This window comes from Triticum dicoccoides, chromosome 2A (assembly GCF_002162155.2).
Source record: "Triticum dicoccoides isolate Atlit2015 ecotype Zavitan chromosome 2A, WEW_v2.0, whole genome shotgun sequence".
In the NCBI taxonomy this organism is placed as follows: Eukaryota; Viridiplantae; Streptophyta; class Magnoliopsida; order Poales; family Poaceae; genus Triticum; species Triticum dicoccoides.
Window position 1 is genome coordinate 675,969,697 of NC_041382.1, and position 18,496 is coordinate 675,988,192.

Genomic DNA, 18,496 nt, shown 5'->3' on the forward strand with positions numbered 1-18,496 from the left:
TTTGGCCCAGAAGAGAGTGGGCACTAACAGTAAAAAACCTAGAGTTGGTAAGTTTTGATTTGTTTTGACACCGGCTACAGAAATCCCTGGCTAAGAGCCAAATCTGGGTTCAGTGTTCAGTATGTGAAAGAGGCATGCCACAGAAGAGATCAGGCGGCCAACCATGTGCACTGGTCATCTTAGCATCACCATCTGATGGGAAAATGCCACCTTACGATGACAGTGTCAGAAGCTGATTCCGCGTGATCCGTATAGCTGGCTGGATAAACAACTCCGCGATCTTGACTCCGCCACAGAATAATAGCAACTGGATTTACCGGGAGCACATGAAGAAATCTACACAACTCGAGAGGCCTCCATGTGCTCATGTTCCTGGCACGTGCTTTACCACCGTGCATGTTGCACAGTCCCTAAAGTCACTCCGCAGTACAGCCAACCAATTTTGACAATGCATGACAGTTGAGCATACAGTAGGCGCGCTATGTTAACATGACGGTGTTTAAAATAACATACAGTAGCAAGGCCCGGACAGAATAACTATATGGTTCACTAGTTCACACATGTAAACAACAAAATATTTGTACTCGAAGCCATTCATCATGTGTAGTTTACATTACAACAAGCAAGATCGATGTGACTACTGCATACCACCGGGAGCTGACTTCACTGGCGCGAGGACTCTGGGGACAGATCACAGGTACTCACGGAGGCTCTCGCCGCTGAGGGTCTCCATCTCCTTGAGTATCTCCTGGGACAGCGTTTTCACAGGAAGCTCCACGTCCTCTAGCAGTTCGCCCAGGAACGGGATGGTCTCCGGGACCAGAGCCACGTACTCCTCCTTCAGCTGTTGCACCATGTACCTCACCACCTTGAGGCCCAGCATCTTAGGGCGGACATTGTCACTCCTTGTCTGCATCAGCACCTGCAGTTTAATAATGACAAAATTAAGCCAGTTAGTTAGCATGAGCAAGTCTTTGGTCTCTGTCTCTGTTCCAAATATTACTACCAGATTCGAGTTTATTATAAGAAATCACCAAATAGTTATCAATTAGTTCAGTTAGCTGCTACAATTCAAGTAGTACTCTGTGTATTGCTTGGTTCCTACCTCATGGTTAAGAGGCTTCCACAGAACATCTGATCGCGCAGTCACTGCCATTTGTCCCAAGCACGAAACAAGAATTTCATCCACTTCCTCAACTGATGGAGCGTCTGGAACTGATTCAAGAGATTCAGGCGCTTCCGCCACAAACTGAGAAACAATGGGCTTCAAAAGAGTCTGCAGATAGCCAAGATATACAAAAAATGTTACAATCAAAATGAAAAGATCATCAGGAGCAGAGAAGGTAAACGGGCGAAGAATATAAGAAACATTTCCTGGTTATGCTACAAGCAACTTAAAGGATGCCCTTTCTACCACCTGATTATGACATCCAAACAAGACATAAAGAATTTTCCTAGCACATTATAATTTTTTGTTGGCTGGCAAAAGCATGCAAGATATGAAATTGATCTTGTACGAACATGTGAGACAGTAGACCCATATAAAAATAATACAAAAAAACTAACCTGGAAATTGGAGGAATCTAGGATCTTCTGATCATTGTCGTAAAGAAAGCACTTGTGCAATGATTTCAGTATCAGTGCTCTCAAGTTCCACAGCTTTTGTCCTGACAAACTATCCTTATGTTTGACTATATTGTCTCCAAGTTTAGCCTTCTTCTTTCGCTTGGAACTGATCAAGACACCATCTTCTGATAGATATTGTACCGATCCCTCAAGTAGGTACTTGAAGTAAGGTGTAAACAAGGACCTTCATAGACAAATGATATAAACAAGATAAGAAGCAAATTCATATGGGCAAATTGGACAAACTAACATCAGGCAAATCATTGACAAGGGTTTGAATTTTTCCAGCAAAAGACACAAGGTTTCAAACTCATTTATGTTGTTCAGTGATTTGACAATACACAATGGCATAGGAATACCTGTGTTGTTCAGCGAGCTTGTTGACCAACTTGTAGAAAACAATTGCACGGTCCATACTTCTCTTTGATGTGGACTGATCAACTTCAGACTCTGCCCATTCAAGAGTACGAAGGAAAAGAGGCCTAAAAGTGGACTCGGTAAGCTTCATCGTGAGAGTGATAATGGTGTGGATAATACTTTGCTCAACTAAATTTATATTCTTCAAGGAGTCCAGATTCTGACGACGGAGATCAAGAGCTTCCAAACAGTGTTCATATATTTTTGTATGGTAAGTTCCTACAGCCAGCCGATCCATTGTACCAACTACATTTGCAAGCATTTGGAATGACAATGACAGGCTTGCATCTCCACATTTGGTAGCACTGGAATACAAATTCAGTAAAGGTGGAAGAATAAGCCGAACCTACAATACAAATATTTCCATTAGACTCGGAATATAAAGCACATTAATTGTCCATCATATCACTGAGAAAACAATACATGATATGTTTAGAAGGAACATACTGGAACTGTCTCGGTCAGTAGCCCCCGAACATCTGCTGCTTTTACATCCAACTTTCCATCAATTTGAGTAGCACATTCAGGATGCAATATCACGAGATCCAGTATTTCTTCCAAATATGGACTAACAAATTCCCCAAGCTTTTGCACAATCACCTGAATAGTTGTAAGTACGGATAGCAACATACTTACAGATTGGTTTGAAAGGCTGACATCAGTTCTCGGACAACCATGCGCATATTTTCCACTAGGGCAACATGACACCAGATGTACTCTTTGCAGCATATTTTTCATGATAAGTGGAAGCTGAGGTAATGCTTTTGATCCTAGCACGTTAATCAGAGACCCTGCGGTATTTATTAACCCGGAAGAAGTGACAGAATCACCAGAGCTGATGTGACTAATGATTGTCGCAAGGCACTTGCTATATGCAGGATTTTCAGAGGGATATTCTTTCGCTAGTGTTTCGAGTGAAGAAATAGCAGCAATTTTCACAGATGTGTCCGACTCTCTATCAATCAACTCTAGAATCTTGTAGCACAGCTCGCTGAAATAAGGGCAAGAGCTCTTGTCCACTTGGAGGGCAGTAGACAGAGAGCTGTGCTTCAGTTTTCTTGCTGTCCTTTGCTTGTTCTGGACCATGTTATTCGCCCTTGCAGTTTCACACAATATTCCAAGTGTCTGTTCACAAAGTACACAGGGGCAGTCAAGTGGGGCAAAGTTGGCTTTAAAGAACATAATCAATGAACAGAACAACAAAGATACCTTTCTTTTCATAAGACCTTCTGGATGTTCTAACAATTGAGTAATTCCTTTGAAATATGTTGAAGCATGCATCCATCCCGTAATTATTTTCAGAACAGTATTTGCATTGTTTCTGACTTCCTTTAGAATATCACCAGAAATGTCCCCTTTTTTGTCTTTGACAGACACGGTGCACAAGACAACTTCCTCCATGAGTGTTCCAAGAGAATTCTACAACAACCATGAATACGATATTTTTTAAGGTAAAACACTATCTGATATAAATGCATAAAACAACAAGAGTTCTAACTGGAGCAGCCAGAGCTAAAATAGGAATAATAACAACAGAAAAGCAACAGAGCCACAATTTCGACTAAATGAAATACCTGGATAGAATTAGCAGCTTCCTCAGCTTCAAGCTCAAATCTCAACTCTGTATCTTGCAGCTTAAGTAGAATAAACTGCAATGCCAAATGTAGCATAGGAAGTAAAACTTGTTTCTGATGCACCTTGATTTCTTGCAGTAGCTTACACAGACAAGGAAACCATAATTTATAGGAATATTGTCCCGTTATATTGACTGCCAGACCATATTCCCACTCCTGTGACATGGCACTCAAGGATAGGACACAATGACTCTTCTGGTGTTTCAAAAGAGAGTGTGAACTCCGCTCAATCAACGTATACAATAGATACATGATCACGGTACTCAAACTATTTTCTCCTAGGGTCCTCAAAAGGTACATCATGAGGGTCAGACGCCTATGTTCGGCAACATCAGTCAAAGATTTAATGAATATCTGCAGAAACATAAATATGCATAATCCATTAAATATTGTTATATTCACAGGAAAATGTATAAGCCAACAGAGAACGTCAAAGAAAAATAGAGAACCTGAAGAAGCTTTTCTATACTTGTGGTCTTTGATAGCCAACATGGCACTAGTACAGATAATAAATCCTCCATAACATGTTGCGAGTGGCTATCCTCCTTCAAAATTGAAATGCAGAAAAAGGGTTAAGTGTGTACAGGACAAGCTAAGTGAGGGACAAGGCAAAGAATATAAAACAACATTAACTTTCAGAAGCTTTTCAAAAAAATAAACAAGTATAAAGAACCTGTTTGATTCGCTTCAAAAAAATAAAAACCCTACGCTAACATTTAGGGCCTCCTTTGATTCACAAGATTCCAAACATATGATTGCAATGTGATGCCCACTTGAATCTTACAGAGTTAAATTTGCAGAAAGTTTGTTTGGTTGCGCCATAACAAAAACAATGTTTCTTTGAGGTTTGAGATAATGGAAATTTTCCTACGAAATATGTAGTGCAATGGAATTCTTGAAAGTACTTCTACACGATACAATCCTACAAACCAAATAACCCCCATGGGGAAAATTCCTTGAAGCGGAGAGGCTTACTAGTACGAATTGGTTAGCAAAAATTAAGGTGTACCCCCTCCGTCCCAAAATAAGTGTCTCAACATTAGTACAACTTTTGACGGAGGGAGTACAAACTAAAGAAATGCTTCAAGAAGGTCCATGGATAGCAAACTGCACTAGGATCAGATTGCCCCCGGAAAATTGAACAAACCTGTTTCACTGCATCCCCAATAGCAACAAACAGATCAACAATATTTTCTGAAACCAGCTGCGGGAATGCCTTTGCTAAGGATGCAATCAACGACAATCCATGATTACGAGTTCCTACATCCTCCGTGGACCTTATGAAATTGATGAGGAGGTTTACATTTCCATTGTTGAGCAGATTATCCTGCAGAAACACCAATTTTCATGAAATTCAAGTTTTTACAACATAGCAAGAGTGAGAGGCTATAAATCAGTCTACTAGATTACTTGGTGGCCCGATTGTAGTGTATCGATGATATCTTTAAGTGTCAGCAGTACCAACTGCTGGATTTCTTTTACAAAACTGGGTACATCAAGAGTTTCAGAAGAGCCTTTGTTATATTGACAAACTATCCCTGAAATCCATTGATCGGAAAGAAGCTTTGATAGAATCTGGCAAAGTGGTTGGAGTAAACATAGCCTGCATGAAAAATGACAGCATATTAGAACTGCATATCAGAACTACAGAAAATAGGATTTTTTAATTAAGAAGAGAACTATAGAACATAGATTTTTTAAAATTAAGTGTTATAGTACCAGACCTTTGATTCGCATTCTTCATAAGAAAAAGAATATCCAGAAGAGAAACGAGAATAGAAGACACAGGGTGTTCTCCAAAATACTCTTCAAAATAGTTATCACGGTTAAGATTCTCTGATCTCTTTATTCTCTTGGGATTTCCTCTCTTATCACCTTGCGCTACAACCAATTCAATAAATTTCACAAAAGTGGAGGCATGAACCTGTCATGAGTTGAATTAGAAATCAGCTAAAAATGATTAAAAGCGATACAAAAAACGTACAAAACCTTACACGAATATACATGCAAACACTTGAGAGAACTGTTAACAATTATTAGCAACTCTGAAAAGAATCCATTCAGGTGTACATAGTTTGGTGGTGAAAGAAAAGGAAGCAGAAGTACAACATTTGTAAAGGCAGTTTGGTGGTGAAAGAGTGACAACTGCTGTGTTCAAGCAACCAGATTCAAAATACATTTTACACCGAATTTCAGAGCATTAGATAGATCTTTTTCGTACATTAATGGGCGTGTTTGGACCTCTGACACATTAATTTTGCTTGGCCAAAATAAGTAAATATGAATGAAATAAATAGAGTGCAGGATATGGATACAAACATTAATTCGCAGTAGAGCATCTCGTGTTGCATTTCGAATTTCCAAATTCTCAGCTCGAAACAGAGAAATAAGTAGCCCAAATACTTTATCCTGCAAAAGTGAGAATACATTCAAGTTTAGTTTATCTTAATACCACATGAAGGAATAACAATAATAGATCAGAGAGAAAGATATGGACAGAAAGGAATTGAGATCAATCACATGCCAGAACAATACAAGCATGTGAAAGATGATGGTATATACAATTTGTGAACAAAACAAATGCCAAGAAAGATCATGTGACTTAAATAAGAATGCTCTAGTACATGGTCGCAGACCCCTAGTGTACACCCCCCCTTCCAAACAGACCCCCCCCCCCCTTCCAAACAGACCCCTAGTGTACTTGTTTACACAAGAAAATAACATAGTTCAATGTAGAGAGCTTGAATCCAACACTTGGCAAACCATCTGCTGTCTCATTCAGGAGACATGATTATTGACTGTTGCATCAGCACACCATGATTATTGTGGAGAACTTCTATTTTAAGTTAATGTAGGAGCACAAGAAACCAATCTGGTTCACATCAATGATTACACAGATTGGAGACAATGAATTACTGCTAAAATACCATCTTTTTTTGCAGAACTACCATGTACATGATGCCTATGTTGGTGTGCTCAATAAATGAAATTCCCAAAATTCCAGTACATGCTCACATGGGTTGGGTAACTGTATAATACCACCAACTAGGCCCAAGTCCTCATGGACTCTAATTTGGGTTCTGTTTATTATGCGAATGGAAACTAGCCCATTCAATGTTGTCCCTATATTTCAACTTAAATGTGCGAATAACTCAAGTTCCACCAAGCGACAATGGCATACAAAATTATATGGCAAACATAAACCTTAGTATCGTTCTTCAGATTTTCAAAGAATACTGGTTGAAGATTTTGCAGGGCAGTTAGACATGGCATCACGGCAACAGGATCTTCGTGAGACAAACCATCAACCTGAAGTTGCATAATGTCAAAGTTAATCTCAGCAGATATATTTGTAATTTTCACTTGATTGAAAGTTTGTTCACCTTTAAAGCTTTCAATAGAGCGTCAAATGTGTCAAAACCAAAATTTGTTTGATCTGCCACTTCGAACAAAACCTACAGAATGATAGTAATTAACACACTCACAACAAATATAAACCAAGGCAGTCCTGCTGGATGGATGTATTTATTACCTCCAAGAGCAAGCACAATATTTGCGTTTCATGAGTAGTCAGGATCTGCTTAGAATCATGCCCACTTTGATGCTGACTACGACGGTCCAGAAGATACAAGAACAAAGACTTAACCTCTTCTGCCTTAAATAAGATGCTTCCTACTCCTTTCAGGGCTGACAGAACCATCAGCTGCAATAATAATTTTATAACGTCAACCGGACATCCAAACCGAACAGAGAGGATTGTTCATATTTACTAGTTTTCAGTTTTTGTGTGGTATTGAGTGACAAGGATGATGTGAGTGAATATTATGGTGTATGGGGTTTGATACTCTGTTGACATGTATGCCATATAAAGCTGGATCGATTTACCAACACTGCAGAAGAAACTAACCTTTCCATAAGGAGAGAGCTTCAAAGAAGAGTGCAAGATGAAATTAAGGATAGCATCTTTGGTCGGTTGATCAATTCTGAAAAAAGAGACACGTGAGCTTACACATTCCTATTAAAATAGACACGCGTGTGCTTCCATTAAATGCAATTAATTCTTGACAATAAACCTATGGGATGCTGTTAACAAAAAATAAATTCAAATCTTCAGAAAATCCTCGCACATCCACAGAATGGTACTGTTTCCGGTTGCTCCACTTTCTCTCTTGTTACCACACTTACAGTACACACATCTGATTTGTCAAATCACATGCTTATGACCTGCTCACTTCACCGTTTAAACAATCCCCCTGGTAATTCAAGCGAGGATACTATCTCGAGGTTGGTTTTAAGAATATATACCCATGCCAAAGTTGATTACAGAAGAACATATGACCAATGCATATTTTTTAGAGATAATAGGAATTTCATGTGATGAGACAATGTACATTTAATAACATGTGAGATGTTCCACGAGAGATCAAAATACCTTTCATGAAGATTTTCAGGAACCATCAGATCTTGACTTGGGCTAAGCATTGATGAAATATAAGCAGGTAAAAATCTCGCATCTGAGGATATCATGGCCTTTTGGTTGGCCAATGACTCGAGGAAAACACCAAAGGCTGGAGATGACATGGGGAATTTGCTGTTGTTTCCTGTAGATTGTAATTAGTGACCAAAAAGATCAGCATCAAATTTCCTCAAGTGGGAATTAAGAATGAAGAAAATATACGGCTAGCATACCATTTTTGGACACCGAAGTGCCCAAGCGCTGCCACACCAATGACAGGCCCTCGATAAATTTCATAGCAGAGGACCTTACATCCTACAATATGAGTAACGAACTTGCTCAATACAATAACCAAGAGAACTCTAGTCAGCACAAAAAGGAACTAGCTCACAGATTGTGCTGCGATAGAAAAAACGTAACAGAGCACTGTGTACCTTATTTTCGTGGGAAAGAGGGACAATAAGAGAAGGGAACAAAAGTAGAAGCTGCATACACAAGCTCTCATCCATACTACTACTTTCAGATAAAGCACACGTTGAACAAATTGACGCAAGCACAAGAAGACTCTCTGCTTGAACTCCAGCAGACAAACCTACACCAAAATTTAAACAATATCATAAACAGTGCACAGAAAGAGAAATGAGTGTGCAATCAAACAACAATCAAACTAGTAAGAAGAGAAATGAGTGTGCAATCAAACAACAATCTAACTAGTAAGTAACCAACTAACCATTAAAGAAAAACAGGAACATGAATAAACCAATTGAAGTGAGCTAATTATGAAATGTCAAAGAAACTAGGCACTAAAATACAAGTTTAATAAAAGCAAATATTAGGCAACAGAAAATATCAGAAGAAAATGTTGTCTAAACTTTATATCATATGTTTAGCTCTTGTACAGTAACAGGATAACCTAAAAATAGAAATTAGTGTAGCAACCTTCATCCATAAGGTACTTTGAGATAAATTGAACAGGTGCTCCTGTGCAGTTAGCAACCAGATACTGTAGGTGCTTCTGAAAGATATTGCTGTCAGGTGATGTGATGAAAAACATAAACAAATCATCAAGTGCAGTATTTTCACCAGCACCAATCTGCATACACCACAAAGTGAGGACACAATATGAGATACTCTCAGAAGTCACAACAAGGAAGACAGATACAGATTTATTCATTTTTGGTAAGCAGTAACACACCATAGAATTCTGCTTAACATAGGAAGACTGGACCCTTAGCAGACCCCAAAATATGCAGACAAGAATTCTAGCATTCAATGCATCTGTGCCATTATTGAAAATATGCTTCACTAGTTCCGTAATGCACTTCTCAAGGTTGTCAATGCTGATCTGCGTGATGTAAAACAAAAGGTATGGCATGTAAATATTGGGTAAATCATCCACAAATGGAATAAACAATAGTAGAGTAAAGCAGCAACACCTCATCACCAATACAATCGCCTTTTGGCTGTATGTGAGACCATTCATTCTTCAGAGCTGGCAAACAAACTTGGCACAGATTCACCTGCTTATCCAAAACTGAAGAGGGCGGGAAGAAAATAAGTAATTTGTGTGCGCACGTGTGTGTGACAGAAGATTCAGACATAAAATTTAATTTCAGAAAGAAGTCAAACTGCATCCAACTATCACTTCGAAAGAATGCTAATAACTAGCTTGACAAGCAAGAACAACACGAGTATATAGGGCAGTTTATTTGAATACCGCAATAATACTTGATAAATACTGACATTCTTAGCAAAACAACTATGACAAGTCCTGCCAGAAATGATAAGAGCAAAGCTGCGAAGATGGATATACCTTCAGTAGGAATAAGCAGAGATTGCAATACTATGAGTAAGAATGTAGTTCTAGAAAAGCTACTTCGGTTTCCACAGTCAGCCAACCACTCCACATGTTTATTTGGGTTTGATAGAAAAGTTTCAGCAAAAGCTTGGATGTTCTTCATGTTAATGGAGGCTATAGACTTCAAAGGCACGTTCTGCAATGACATAATAAGATATATAGTTACATGAAAAATAGAAAGAATGAAGCAAGTCCCAATAGCAATATCTACAGAAAAATATGTTTGGTATTTCATACATGTTTTACATATCTAGCCATATGACTGCAAAGAGCTGAAGATGTGGAGATGGATATATAAAGAGTAAGAATCTATGATGACATATCAGGACAGGTAAGAAATCTCACCTTCACTTCAGGAGCAGTGAGCTCATAAACAAGAGGACTACTTGCATAGAAATCCCATTGTATTTTCTTAGCTAGCTCCAAGGCCTTCAAGTTTACCTTCAAGGTCTGCATCCATTTAAACATTCAAAATAAGGAATATGAGCATGAAAATAAATGGTGTGAGCAAACAATAGAAGATTAAAATGCTAACCTTTGGGTGAACAATAAGAAGACCAAATACTACTGTAGCGATGTCCTTGGCATGTTCCACGTGATGCACCTGATATTCCGTAACCATCTTCTCCAAACATGAAACAGCAACATCACAAGCCTTTGATGCTTTTGAACCACCTAGAGTACCATAGAACAAATAGTATTGTCACTTACTGACTAGTAACTCCTATGGATATAGTATCGAGCATTAGCAACAAGAGGAGGGAAACAGTAAACCCAGTTCCTTAAGGGCATGTACAATGGTGCTATCTTAGAGCTGCCACATAGGATAAATGTTGACGTGGAGGAGAGAGAAATCATAAGAAAAGGCTTGCCTTCTCTTATTTAAGAGATGATCTCTTAGCACAAGATGTCTCACCAAGTTTTTAGGAATAACTAGTTATTGAAGATAAGACAAGATATAATCCATATCTAAATTACATGCAAGGCCTAAGATAAGACTATCATATCAACCATTGTACATGCCCTAATATTCCTTGATTTTGTAAGCTGGACTGAACAAACAATGTTTACTGTATTTTTCTAAACCTAATTTTTAAACCATACTAACAACCTCATGCGTAAATGGAAGTTCTAGAGGCCAACAAATTTCTGCACCAGATAATAAAACAAACTCATCAAGAGGCCAACAAATGAACATTGCCCACCTTTGTGAATGATGTCGGTGCATTTCACGAGCAGATCATTGTATGCTTTTAGAAGGCCACGAGGACTAGCGATAGCAGCTAGTCCTTCTATGGATAAGGCAGCTTGAACAACACTTAGATCATCATCATACAAACTGCGTATTATTGCATCTTGCATATTTATAAACTTCTGCGGGAAAACATAAATAACACAAGCCAGCAGATCAACACTTGAGGGAGGTAATAACTTCAAATAGAACGAGTATCATGTACTGCACCAGATACATTTGCAAAAAAGAATGCAAACATTACCTGTGGATTTGCAGTATTTTTCTTTAAAATGTCGGACTTGGCAATTTTTGAGAGAGCAGATTGACGGACCACAGCCTGCATGATGAACAAAATTTTAGTGTAGAGAAGGGAACAAACTAATTCCCAAAAGATGGTATGTAAATTATGTGGCATTCAATTCATCAAATATGACATAAACAAAGGGTTAGCAGTTCTACAAATTTGCATAAAATAAATCCATATCAGACCTTTGGGTGATCCAGACTGAACCAGATGTTAGCATCAGAAATTTCAGCCGGCATGCTCTTGCTTTCATCAAACACTAAGCTGAGCAACTTGGAAGTAGAATCCCCTTCTACTGAGTTAATTTCAGATTCCTGGCAGAAAGACATTCTAGATCAATGACTTCCAAAATTGAAATGAATAACATTCATAATGGAATAGAGCAGAAGAAACAACAACTAGGAAATATATGAAACTAGATAAGCAACAAATTTATACCTCGAGAAATTTACGGATAGCATCACGTAGCTCACATGAATATTTTTTTTCAATTGCAGCGAAGATCTTCTTTGCCCATATACCTGAGGATTATAAAGATAGAACATTGGTAGGGGAAGATGATCTTTCATAATGAAGAACTTCTGAGTAAAATACACACACACACACACACATAATTGATCAGTTTAAAACAGAATTGCCAGAAATACAATAACTACCTGTGCGGTTTATATCTGGATTTTCGGTGACCCGTGATGCCTTGATACAGTTTCCAAGAACCTTCCGCACAATCCTTTCAACAAAGTTCTTGATAGGTAGAGTCTCCATGGTTTCCATAAGGTGCACGTGGCAGGATTCATCACTAGTACTATTCACATGCTTACAGAGTCATTGAATGAAAGTAATATACGAAAATAATCACAATTATCACATGAGCAAATTACCTGTAGTCAACCAGTGATTCAACATAAAGCCTAACAAAATTCTCAATGTTGAACTCACTTGATAATACAGAAAGGACACCAGAAAAATCCCTGTAAACAAATTGCCATCAAATAACCAATGCCTAATGCTAAGAAGAAACCAAATATATAGGCCATCTGGTAAAACGAAGCCACAAGTAAGCCTTACCTGATGTCTTTTAGAATCATCAAAGGCTTCTTACGGAATTCATGGACAGACTGTGACTGCAACATTAACAGAAAACCTTTATATCATTGATGCATCGAGTTTAATACTTAATATACAGAAGCACATTTTATGGGGTACTTGTGACAAGAAAGTTGTTGTGATCAAACCTGAACTAGACTTATAATAGCCATTACTGTAACACGAAGCCACGGTAAATCAACCGACTCCAATGCATCATGCTGTGCAGCCCTTGCAACAAAGATAATTAAGTCTTGAACAAGTTTTGGAGCCAGTGTTGCTCGTGTTGCCAGTACTCCAACAATCATCAGAGCGCCAGCCTGGTTATAAAAGAACCCATCACAATGATATAGCTTAAAGAGCATAAGGTGGATTTCAGAAAATATAAAAAATTAGTATGCAGACTTCATTTCTATTTAGCATTGTAATCATAATGAATAGCTAAACGAACATTGAGATGTCAATTTTGCATAAATGGATAACGTAAGTTACAGATCCTTCAAGCCAACCTTATAATCTCGGTCTGCCCCAATATCAGGATTAAGGGAGTCGAACACATATCCCACCACCCTCTGCACTATATTTGAATCAAGCTTGGGGATAGCTCCCAAGCACTCCACAATTACTGCAGTGCAAAAGCACACCACTGTCCTTGAATGAAGGAAACCCTTTTTTGGTGCCGCCTGGTAATGGATAAAAACATCAAGCACAAACCTTCAAAAGCAAGGGATAATCCTACAACAAAAAATAAGGCAGCCCAACTTACATAGTTGGAAAGGGTCTCCAGCAAAGAAGTATCACGGATGCACTGCTGTACTAGAACACTCCTGGGCGGGGGTGCACCCGAGGATTTCACACCATCAAGAAATGTCCACTTACTATTCCTGAACGCACAACATCAAGCAAGCACTTATTGAATTGAAAAGATAAACGGAATAAACCAAGCATAAACCAGGACCTCTGACACTCACCCTAAGTTGACCAACTGCACAATCCGAACAAACGCATGTGTATCATGGTACGGCAATGCACACAGCAGCAACTCATCCACGTTGTAGACATGCACCCTGCATGAACATTTCCGTCAGATACAAAGGAACGGGCTAGAGCTCGCGGGGAGGGATGAATTGTAGCTAAAGGTTGGTACATACAGGTATCTGCGGATAAGGTATTCGAGCGTCTTGAGGGCAGCTGGAAGCTGCAGATAGCCAGCTAGAAGGCGAAGGTAGGAGGAGATGGACTTGTTCAGCTTGTCATTTTCCTTTTGAGTTTGCTGCTCACGGTTGACCTCAAGGCTAGTCTGGCTGAATAGCGTGCTACTGTACCTCGCAAACCTCTCGTCCACACCAGTAAGATGCTCCAAACCTACATATCACAATTCGAGTCAATTACTGCAAGGGAACATAAACGTGCGCGCAAGTCCTCCACATGCAAAACTATCATAGCTTGATGTGAGAAGTTAGAAGAATTCTGAAAAATTTCAGGAGTAGCTCTGATGTACACAGTGCAGTGCAGTGTACTCCATCAGCTGACGAATCACGGATAAATTCCTAGGGGCTAGGGTGACCATGGGGCAATTATTTGGAATAACCAAGGAGCCTAACGACCAAATCGAAAATGGTTGGCAATAAGCGCTTGAACTAGCGAACACATATGCCAAGTAGTGCTGTTCAAGTGAACAGGGAGCTAAGGAAACATGATATCAAAGGAACAGTATGCTTAGATCGATAGAGGTGTTCGTCGGACGAGGGATGGGTACCGGATAGGGCGATGGGGAGGATGGCGCGGAGGTCGATGTCGGCGGCCTCCTTGGCGTCGAAGAGCACGGACGGCCGGGTGATGGGCCGGCGAGTCGATTCCGGCGCGGAGCCGAGGGCCGACTTGATGGCCTGCAGCTGCGACGCGATCGAAGCCATCGCCTGCGGTATGGGGGTGGCGTCGCGGTCGTCGCCGCCGCCGCTAAACCCTAATAAAACCCTGCGCGGAGGGAGGGGAGTGGAGAGGAGAGGCGGCGCCGAGCAGGTCGGGGAGGGAGGGATGTACGCAGCACGCAGCAAGGAAGCGGTCGGTTTTGTGGTGGTGCGCTAAGCGAGAAGGTCATGGCCTCATGGGCCGGGTCACGGAGGAAGCCCATCTCAGTGCCGTCCGCGAGGCCTGGTTAGCTGTTCCTAGACAATCAACTCAGAAAAACAAAAAAACATCCTCTCTAACACAATTTCACCTCTACACTTATGTAATGTTCTGTATATAAGGATTTCCTCCACAGCGTGTTTGGTTCAGGGGAATTAGAGATGGGGAATGGGAGTTGAGGGGTAAGGAGATTAAAAATCCACTGTTTGATTAGAGGGAATGGGAGTTTAAGTGGGAAGGGGACTGGGAGATGGGGAAGCCAATTCCCACCGATTTCTTCCCAGGGGGTAACCTGTTAATTCGTGAGGAGAGTTTTATCCCACACCAATTCCCATCATATGCCAAACAAGGGAATGGGAGTAAAAATCTACTTCTCATGCCTAATCCCTTCATAAACACCCTTGTGCAAACTCCCATGCCCTTGCCCAAGTGTTTACCAAACAGGCTGCCAAGGTAGTAGCCAACCGTTTGAAGGAGATCCTGGCAGAGATTATTTCTACATAGCAGTCTGCATTTGTCCCCGATCGCCTTATTTTTGGTAATATTATTATGGCTTATGAATGTTTGCACTTTTATGAAGAGGAACAAAGCTTTAAAACATTGTCACTGTGCTCTGAAGCTGGATGGACGCGGCTCCTCTGACATACGACGCACACACTAACGTGTGGAAACCGGACCCACGCGTCAATGGCCCAACGTCAGGTGGTTGTACGTCAGGGATCCGGCTCCAAGCTGGATATGATGAAAGTGTATGTCAAAATAGAATGGCCATATCTGGATGCCGATGTTGGGTTTTTTAGAAAATGGGTGGCACTTGTCATGGGTTTGGTTAATTATGTTTCTTACTATGTTTCTTTGAATGGTAAACTACTTGAAGAGTTTGCTCCAACTAGGGGTAGCCTGCAGGGAGATCCAATCTCACTCTACCTTTTTTCTGTTAGCAACAGAGGGCCTTCAGCGTCACCCAGCCAGAGATCAGTCATCTCAGCTAAGTGGATTACAAGTGGCTCCCTCAGCGCCACCGGTTAACCACTTTTTTGTCTGCAAATGATAGCTTGCTATTTTTAAGGTGAATGGCACGGGAGCAACAGAGGTTTCAAACCTGCTTGAATCATATTGTCAAGCTTCCGCACAGAGAATTAACAATAGTAAGTCGTCTGCTTATTTCAGTAAGGGGTGCCCAGCTAATGTCAAGAATGAGGTAAAAAGGGTGCTGAATGTTCAAAATGAGAAGTACCTTGAAATGCCATCTGATATTGGGGCTTAAAAACAGGTGTGTTTAAGTGTCTCAATAATAGATTATGGGGCAAATTGGAAGGATGGATTGAGAAATTGATCTCGATAGCGGGAAAAGAAATTTTGATCAAACCTATCATCCAGGCAGTCCCGATGTATTCCATGTCATGTTTCAAATTGTTAAGAGGCCTATGTGAACACTTGAACAAGCTCATCCGACAGTTTTTCTGGGGCAGCAAGGAAGGCATACGAAAGCCTAGTTGGGTAGCGTAGAAGGATATGTGCCAACAAAAAATGTGAGAAGTTAGAAGAATTCTGAAAAAAATCGGGAGTAGCTCTAATGTACCAGTTGACAATCGCAGAAAAAAATTCAGAGTAAGCATGGGTGCAATTATTTGGATTAACCAAGGAGCCTAACGAGCAAATCAAAAATGATTGGAAATACGCGCTTGAACTAGCGAACAAATATACCATTGTTCAAGTGAACAGGGAGCTAAGTAAACATGACATCAAAGGAAAAGTATGCTTAAACCGTTAGAGCTGGCCGTGGGGTGAGGGATGTCACCACTCACCAGAGAGGGCGGTGGGAAGGATGGCGCGGAGGTCGATGTCGGCGGCCTCCTTGGCGTCGAAGAGCACGGACGGCCGGGTGATGGGCCGGCGAGTGGACTCCGGCGCGGAGCCAAGGGCCGAGTTGATGGCCTGCAACCACGACGCTATCGAAGTCATCGCCTGAGTATGGTGGTGGCGCCGCGGTCGCCGTTGCCGCTAAACCCTAATAAAACTCTATGCGGCGGGAGGAGAGGAGAGGCGGCGCCGAGTAGGTCAGGAAGGAAGAGATGTACGCAACACGTAGCAAGGAAGCGACGCTTCCTATATAGCACCACTAGTAGAAAAAGGGCCATTTGTCCTGGTTCATAAGGCCCATCTGTCCCGGTTGCGGAACCGGGACTAAAGGGTCGTTACTAATGCCCTTGGCCTTTAGTCCCGGTTCTTATACGAACCAGGACAGATGGGCCTCCACGTGGCCGTTGTGGCGAGCCCAGGCAGGAGGGCCTTTAGTCTCGGTTGGTGGCACCAACCGGGACCAATAGACATCCACGCGTCAGCTGTTCAGGGGGTAGGGTTTTTGTTTTTTTCTGAAAGGGGGGGTGGATTTGGGGGTTTTGTATGGTTAATTAAGGTGTTTCATATATTGTGTTAGGTAGCTAATTAATTAATAGAGAGAAGTGTCCTCTCTTATCTTCGTGGTTGGTCGATGCTACGTACTATACGTATAGAGAGTCCCTCGACACGCTAGCTAGTAAGAAAATGAAGGAAACCATTAAGTACATAAGTTCATCATGTATACCGAGAGAAGTGATCGACCTCTCCTTCTCCGAGAGATTGGTCGAACAACAAGTTTTCGTATTATCTATCCGACGCTACTGGCTACATACATATACAATATGTAAGATCTGTTATAATCCCCTAGCATTTGAAATCAAGTTCCACATGGTATTTGATATGTCTCCAACGTATCTATAATTTTTGATTGCTCCATGCTATATTATCTACTGTTTTGGACATTATTGGGCTTTATTATCCACTTTTATATTGTTTTGGGGACTAACCTATTAACCGGAGGCCCAACCCAGAATTGCTGTTTTTTTTGCCTATTTTAGGGTTTCGAAAAAAAGGAATATCAAACGGAGTCCAAACGGAATGAAACCTTCGGAAACGTGATTTTCGCATCAGATAAGATCCAGGAGACTTGGACCCTCCGTCAAGAAAGCCACGAGGTGGTCACGAGGGTGGAGGGCGCCCCCCTAGGGCGCCCCCCTGCCTCGTGGGCCCCTCGAAGCTCCACAGACATACTTCTTCCTCCTATATATACCCACGTACCCCCAAACGATCAAATATGGAGCCAAAAACCTAATTCCACTGCCGCAACTTTCTGTATCCACGAGATCCCATCTTGGGGCATGTTCCGGAGCTCCACCGGAGGGGCATCGATCACGGAGGGCTTCTACATCATCATCCAAGCCCCTCCGATGAAGTGCGAGTAGTTTACTTCAGACCTACGGGTCCATAGCTAGTAGCTAGATGGCTTCTTCTCTCTTTTTGGATCTCAATACAATGTTCCCCCCTCTCTCGTGGAGATCTATTCGATGTAATCTTCTTTTTACGATGTGTTTGTTGAGATCGATGAATTGTGGGTTTATGATCAAGTCTATCTATGAATAATATTTGAATCTTCTCTGAATTCTTTTATGTATGATTGGTTATCTTTGCAAGTCTTTTCAAATTATCAGTTTGGTTTGGCCTACTAGATTGGTTGTTCTTGCCATGGGAGAAGTGCTTAGCTTTGGGTTCGATCTTGCGGTGTCCTTTCCCAGTGACAGAAGGGGCAACAAGGCATGTATTATATCGTTGCCATCGAGGATAACAAGATGGGGTTTTTATCATATTGCATGAAACTATCCCTCTACATCATGTCATCTTGCTTAAGGCGTTACTCTGTTTTTAACTTAAT

At 40.9% G+C, this 18,496-nt stretch overlaps 1 protein-coding gene across 2 annotated transcripts; it reads right to left on the bottom strand.

Annotated features, from left to right (window-relative positions):
• Window positions 1–459: 459 nt before the first annotated feature.
• Window positions 460–16,667, bottom strand: LOC119356163 (uncharacterized protein At3g06530-like). 2 transcript variants are annotated; one of them, XM_037623080.1, is made up of 38 exons: window positions 16,554–16,667; window positions 13,767–13,980; window positions 13,587–13,682; window positions 13,382–13,499; window positions 13,125–13,298; window positions 12,765–12,935; window positions 12,598–12,653; window positions 12,411–12,500; window positions 12,186–12,334; window positions 11,968–12,050; window positions 11,715–11,843; window positions 11,488–11,562; window positions 11,197–11,365; window positions 10,527–10,666; window positions 10,337–10,441; window positions 9,947–10,127; window positions 9,570–9,667; window positions 9,329–9,478; window positions 9,073–9,226; window positions 8,568–8,725; window positions 8,367–8,448; window positions 8,110–8,278; window positions 7,585–7,660; window positions 7,210–7,380; window positions 7,061–7,132; window positions 6,882–6,986; window positions 5,997–6,086; window positions 5,402–5,601; window positions 5,088–5,280; window positions 4,825–5,004; window positions 4,127–4,222; window positions 3,618–4,031; window positions 3,253–3,462; window positions 2,491–3,168; window positions 1,986–2,389; window positions 1,567–1,810; window positions 1,106–1,276; window positions 460–922 (listed from the first exon to the last, which is right to left on the bottom strand). In XM_037623080.1, exons 6-38 carry the CDS (start codon window positions 12,921–12,923, stop codon window positions 692–694), a joined length of 5,682 nt encoding a protein of 1,893 aa, XP_037478977.1. In that variant the 5' UTR covers window positions 12,924–12,935; window positions 13,125–13,298; window positions 13,382–13,499; window positions 13,587–13,682; window positions 13,767–13,980; window positions 16,554–16,667; the 3' UTR covers window positions 460–691. The 2 variants fall into 2 exon arrangements, with proteins under 2 accessions (XP_037478977.1, XP_037478976.1); XM_037623079.1 differs by lacking the exon at window positions 16,554–16,667 and adding an exon at window positions 14,375–14,531.
• Between the last annotated feature and the right edge of the window lie 1,829 nt (window positions 16,668–18,496).

Bases quoted from the DNA above. Each gene is read 5' to 3' on its own strand.
- LOC119356163 (XM_037623079.1), bottom strand. From the start codon at position 14,531: ATGGCTTCGATCGCGTCGCAGCTGCAGGCCATCAAGTCGGCCCTCGGC. The intron at 5,602-5,996 runs GTTTGTATCCAT...AACTCATGACAG, and splicing joins ATGCTCTACTGCGAATTAAT to GTTCATGCCTCCACTTTTGT. The intron at 2,390-2,490 runs GTATGTTCCTTC...TTTGTATTGTAG, and splicing joins TACTGACCGAGACAGTTCCA to GTTCGGCTTATTCTTCCACC.